At 44.7% G+C, this 5,668-nt stretch overlaps 1 protein-coding gene across 1 annotated transcript; it reads right to left on the bottom strand.

The window, feature by feature from the left end:
• Positions 1-1,985: 1,985 nt before the first annotated feature.
• On the bottom strand, positions 1,986-3,107 carry gpr6 (G protein-coupled receptor 6). Its single transcript, XM_077587377.1, has one exon. The coding sequence runs from the start codon at positions 3,088-3,090 to the stop codon at positions 2,116-2,118; it is 975 nt and encodes a 324-aa protein (XP_077443503.1). The 5' UTR covers positions 3,091-3,107; the 3' UTR covers positions 1,986-2,115.
• Between the last annotated feature and the right edge of the window lie 2,561 nt (positions 3,108-5,668).

Raw genomic sequence — 5,668 nt, 5'->3', positions numbered from 1 at the left:
GGCAATGACAGATGAGCATCCAGGGCCAGTTTGTTCATTTTTTTTGTTTCATTTTAATTTTAGTGTACTTACATATCAATTTTGGTTAATTGTATGCCCAAAAAGTCCACTTAATGGATGTTCATTCATTAGTTCCTTCCAGTCAAAATAGATTTGGACATCTAGTCCCATCAATGCCACTTAAAGATGAGAATCCAGGGTCAATTTGTTCATTTTTTTGGTTTCACTTTCAATTTAGGGTCACTTTTGGTGTATTTTATGCCCAGAAAGTCAATTTAATGGACATTCTTTCATTCGTCCCTTCCAATCAAAATAGATTTGGACATCTAGTACCGTCAATGGCATTGACAGATGAGCATCCAGGGCCAATTTGTTCATTTTTTTTGGTTTAACTTTCATTTTAGGGTACTTACATGTCATTTTTGGTCAATTTTATGCCCAAAAAGTTCACTTAATAGGTGCCATTGACATGCATTCATTCGTCTCTTCCAGTCAAAATTGATTTATTTTTGAGGCTTTTATTCTCATTATACATGTATAATGAGATTTAAAGATTGACTAGGAAATTTGGACATCTATCATTGTCAAAATCAATTATTTTTTTGTTACAATTCAATTTTAGGGTACTTACCGGTCACTTTAGGTCATTTCCTTGATTTTGAAGGCCTTTCCTATTGGTTGGTGGGTTCCCTCTGATTTCCAAACGACCGGATTGGTCCCCATCTTCTCCTCCGTCACGTTTTTCGCCGAGTCCACGTGCAATCTGGGAAAGCAAACACGTTGTGAATGAAAGCTATTTCTCGCCAACGAGCAATTTGCGCCGTCAATGTACCATTAGTCTTGTCAAACGGCGGCAGCTGCGCGGGAAATCAAAGACACGTGCACGAAAATGACAAAAAAAGACACGGAAGACTTTTTTTTTTTTGCAATTGGAGCACTTTATTTTTTTTCCCTTTGGTAGAAAACACACATGTTAACAGAAAACATAGAAAATAGAAAAATGGCACACTGGTCACAATACAAGGGTTGTTGTAATACTGCTTTGGCATTTGAAAACGAAAAAAAAAAACGAGTAAAGTGCAATTTTTTTTTTTACATTCACAGGTGAAGTGTTTTTTTTTCTTGTTCAAAGTTAAAGTGCTGATTTCCAACGTCCCATTTTACACTGAGGTGGTATCCTAGCTTTAAAAAATAAGAGAAATTAATACATTATACATTCCAGAGTGAATAAATAACATAAAATAAAATCAAAGTGGAGAAATGTAACAAATCTGTATTTGTTTTTTAGTCTCATTAATCTCTAACATAGCGAGATTTCGGCTAATGCAAAAATTAAGACTGAACAATGTTATTTTATTTGAGTAAAATGTCAGTTCGGTCATTTTGTGCCGTTTCTTTCACTTAATATAATGAGATTCATATCTTGCAAAACCGAATAACTCAAAGATTTTCATCTCAAATGAAATAATTGTTCGAATTTTGCAACATTCCGGCTCTAATCTAATTGGACAATGCCCGTTTTGTAACATTACGACTCAAATCTTATCACCGTAATCAGTAAACGTCAACTCTTGTTGTCATAAAATCATGAAATGAATACTGTAACATTGCAAATTTCATCGGCATAATTTATATTTAACAAAAGGCGAATTTGGTGAACTAAGATACGCAACATTATGACTTTAAAATATGAGACGATGGGAATTAGGGCTTTCCACTATGATCATTTTACCATGTGGTAGATTTATAATTGTAATATTTTATAACGCTACAATAATAATCTCATCCAGCACAAGATTCACATTCAAATAACTTGAATATCTGAAAACTCGTCAACTTTAAAATCTCCTGAATTGAAGCCAAAATATTGACATTTTCCGCCTTTGTGTAACATCTGGACTATAATGTGCTACCTGCCATTTGGTCGTCGAGTCCTACTTTTCCCCGTCACGTGACGACTTTAACCTCAAAACCAGCATGGCGTCCTTTCTTCTCCTGGAAATGTTCCAGTTGATGATGGAAAGGAACCTTGCGGCCCGGGCGCGAGAAGTTAGCTAGCTAGCTAGCCACTAGCCAGCCTGTTTTTGTTAGTTAGTTAGTTAGTTTGTTCTGACCTCAAACGTCGCTGGGCGACCTGGAACGGTAGGCGGCGTTGGCCCGAAAGCAACCGCAGAGCAGCACGTAGAAGGAGCGCTGGATCTCGGCGTTCCTGAAGGCGTAGATGATGGGGTTGATCATGGAGTTGTACGTGGCCGGCAGCAGCGTGGCGTAGGTGTACACCGGCGGGTAGTCCCGCCGGCCTACCAGGCAGTAGATGGCGAAGGGCGACCAGCTGGCGCCGAAAGTCCCCAAGATGATGGCCAGGGTGGACACGCCCTTCCTGGTGGCCACGTAGTGCGAGGCGGCGAAGAAGTGCTGCTGCATGGCGATCTGGTGGGCGTGGCGGCACACCACCTTGCAGATCTTCAAGTACAGGGTCAGGACCAGCGCGAAGACCAGGAAGAAGGCGGCGGCCAGCAGCGTGACGTTGGCGCGGGTCAGCGGCCGCACCACGCTGCAGGCGGCCGGCCTCCCCAGGCAGTTCCAGCCCAGCACGGGCAGCAGACCCAGCACTAGCGCCGCCCCCCAGGTGGCCAGCAGCATGGCGTGCACCCAGCGCAGGGTCTTCTCCGAGAAGTAGGTCAGGGCGTGGTGCAGCGAGAAGTAGCGGTCCACCGTGATGGCCAGCAGGCTGATGACCGAGGCGGCGAAGGAGGCCACCAGGAAGCCCACCGTCAGCAGGCCCGCCGTCTCCGAGGAGAGGAGGCGGCGCGACACGAAGTTGAGGACCAGGCCCACGCCGGCCAGAAGGTCGGCCGTGGCCAGGCTGCCCACCAGCGCCAGGGTGGGAGTGCGCAGGGCCGGCGTGTAGAAGATGATGGCCACCACCATGGCGTTCTCGCAGGCGATGGCCGCGCCAGAGGCGCACAGCATGATGTCCCAGGGGTTGACGGACGAGGTCGAGGTCGGGGTGGGCTCCTCCCACGGCCACGCCCAGCTGTCGTTGCCGTCCGACCACGACTCGTTGGTCCACGGCGACGAGTCGTTCATGGCCGGGCCGGGGTTCCTCCTGCGGGGGAGGGAACGCCAGCGGCTCGGTGAGAGGCAGGAAAATACATCTTACATTTTATCTTGACTTTATGTGGTTTTCCATCGAGCTACGTCGTTTTCTTTGCCTTTTTTTGAAGCCAAAAATGTTAAATATTAGCTTTTTCCTTCAATATCACTCCTACCAAACTTCATGACAAGTTCTTGCCATGGCTAGAATTCCACATAACGAGATGACCATTTGTCAAAAATTTACTTTTCACTACTTTTGCATTCATGCAAAGAAAAAACAAATATGGATTTTCTCCCAGCATGCACTATCATTCATTCTGTTTCCACATGCGGTAGCATTAGCTCGTTTGCAACAAATAATACTTGCTATTTATTGCGCCCGCAGGAGCTTCCAATTTCTAGAAACGATACCAACTTGCCAGTTATTGTTTTTGCACGCGGTAATGAAAGCTTTATTTAAAAAAAATACATTAACGCTTTCTCCCTGCACTCATAACACACAAGTTACGGAGCTGTCCGCGGTGCTGAATTGCCATTGATCCTTCCCATCGCAAGTATGCATGTGCAAAAAAAAAAAAAAAAAAAAAAAACATTAAAATGAGCAAAAGTGCGGCTTACCTTCCGCGACGAGCAGAGTCTGGCGGGGAAGCGGCGATCTCCGCTGGCGTTGGCGGTGCTCCTCCCGCGTGGGACGCACACCCGGGTCAGAGCCGGCGCGAACAAGCATTGGCGGAGAAGAGCGGGCGTGCGGCGAGCGGCCGGCGGACGCGCTCCGGGGACAGCTTTAAACGGCTCTGACGTCACGCCGGGAGAGGGGGTGGGGCCTGACGTGGAGGAGGCGGGGTTACGGGAAGCGGACTTTGCTTCCAGGGTGTTTTCTCATCGCTTGGTCGCCCGGGGAGACAGATGAGAGACGAGGCGGTAGCGCCGCTTTGAATTTGGTGGTGCTTTTAATGCAGAAAAAAATGCTCTATTGGGTAGGGGTCCAAAAATCAAGTCATTTGTTGACAGTGACGATATTTCAATACAATTCATTTGGACATCCAATGCTGGAATTGATATAATATGTGTAGTAATTCATCAATTAACCATTAAGTAATTGACAGATGAATCTATTATAGAATTTACTGTATAGGGTTGGTGACAATGAAAGTAAGAGGAAGCTTGAATGGAAGATAAAGGCTGCATGCTCACCATTTTGGGGTTTCCAGGCAACAGCTGTTTGGCCACCTGTTGCAGCCCCGCCTCTGAGTAAGGGAGATTCAAGATCAGGTGGGCGGGAATGAGCGAGCGAGAGAACGAGGGAGAACGAGGGAGGGGGTCGTGAGCGGTTTTCATCCCCACAAGTGAGCGGCGCACATGAGGCGCCGAGTGACTCACTGGAGAACGCATAAGGAAGCCAAATACATCAATTACATCTCATCTGGCAAAATTAGACAGCGTTAAGTCTTAGTCGTTCGATGACATGTGCCGTGGAGACTCTAAAGACAATAATGTTCAATAGACCAAATGCCAACACCACGCAGGCATAAGTAATCAGATCTCGTCAAACAACAAAAGCTAGTGCGTTACCGACGCAAAAATTCATCGTGTTAAGTTTCAAGTCAAAATTTATGGGATAGAAACTGAAAACTTAGTCATCACATTAAAACGGCAATTCTAACTCTGCTTAACTTCTCAGTGAACTGCAAAAGCATAACTAAATAAATATAGATAGACAAACATTGATGAAAACATGGAAGTTAGTCTTAGGAAATCACATTAAAAGACACCAATGATAACATTAAAGCGCAAAAATCAAGTCATTAAACCACAAAACTAAACCAAAAATCAGGTAAAACCACCAATTTTAGTAGCTTAAACAATAACATTGAAGCGTTTAGATCCGCGGTTACGTTCATTCTTTCATTTTCAATCACGCTTATCCTGGTCAGGGGTGCCGGAGCCAACCCCAGCTGACTCTGGCCAAGTCTCTCACGTGATTGACAAATGGTAGATTACGATTCTAAAACGAGTCTTCAAAATGATTACATATGAAAACCTTATGTCATTGACACACTCGCTAAAGTACCCTAAACTGACTTAATGGCTTTTGGTCTTATAAGTCTTGAATGAGGGGCGGCTGTCAGCGGACACGTGTTGCCCGAAGTGGGTCACGGTGCTGCGACGACTGCGACTGCGGCGGGGGTGACGGCGCTTTAAAAAGGAAAAGTGACGTGAGGGCGTTGATTGCGGGAGGTTAAAATGGATTGTCGCCTAAACACGTGCCAGAGAAAACCCACGTAACGACAACAAGAGCCGCCGCTAGAGTGGCGGCGTTTGACAAAGCGTTGACATTTTGGCAGGTCTTCTTACGTTTCAGAGTATTTGGAACGTTTTACCTAAAGCACTCTTACATAAATTAAAAAAAAAAAATCCCAACTTGCTAATAGATATCATATCTACAGTGTATATATACATATACATTCATACACATGATAAAACAGCAAATATAGCCAAAAAATATTGCTGAGCTTAAAGCCATTCATCATTGATTCCAATAATATATAATAAATATGAAAAAAAAAAA

This window comes from Stigmatopora argus, chromosome 19, assembly GCF_051989625.1.
Source record: "Stigmatopora argus isolate UIUO_Sarg chromosome 19, RoL_Sarg_1.0, whole genome shotgun sequence".
In the NCBI taxonomy this organism is placed as follows: Eukaryota; Metazoa; Chordata; class Actinopteri; order Syngnathiformes; family Syngnathidae; genus Stigmatopora; species Stigmatopora argus.
This window is presented reverse-complemented; position numbering and strand designations above follow the sequence as displayed.

What these genes read in the sequence shown, in the direction of transcription:
- gpr6 (XM_077587377.1), bottom strand. Translation starts at nt 3,090, where the DNA reads ATGAACGACTCGTCGCCGTGGACCAACGAGTCGTGGTCGGACGGCAAC.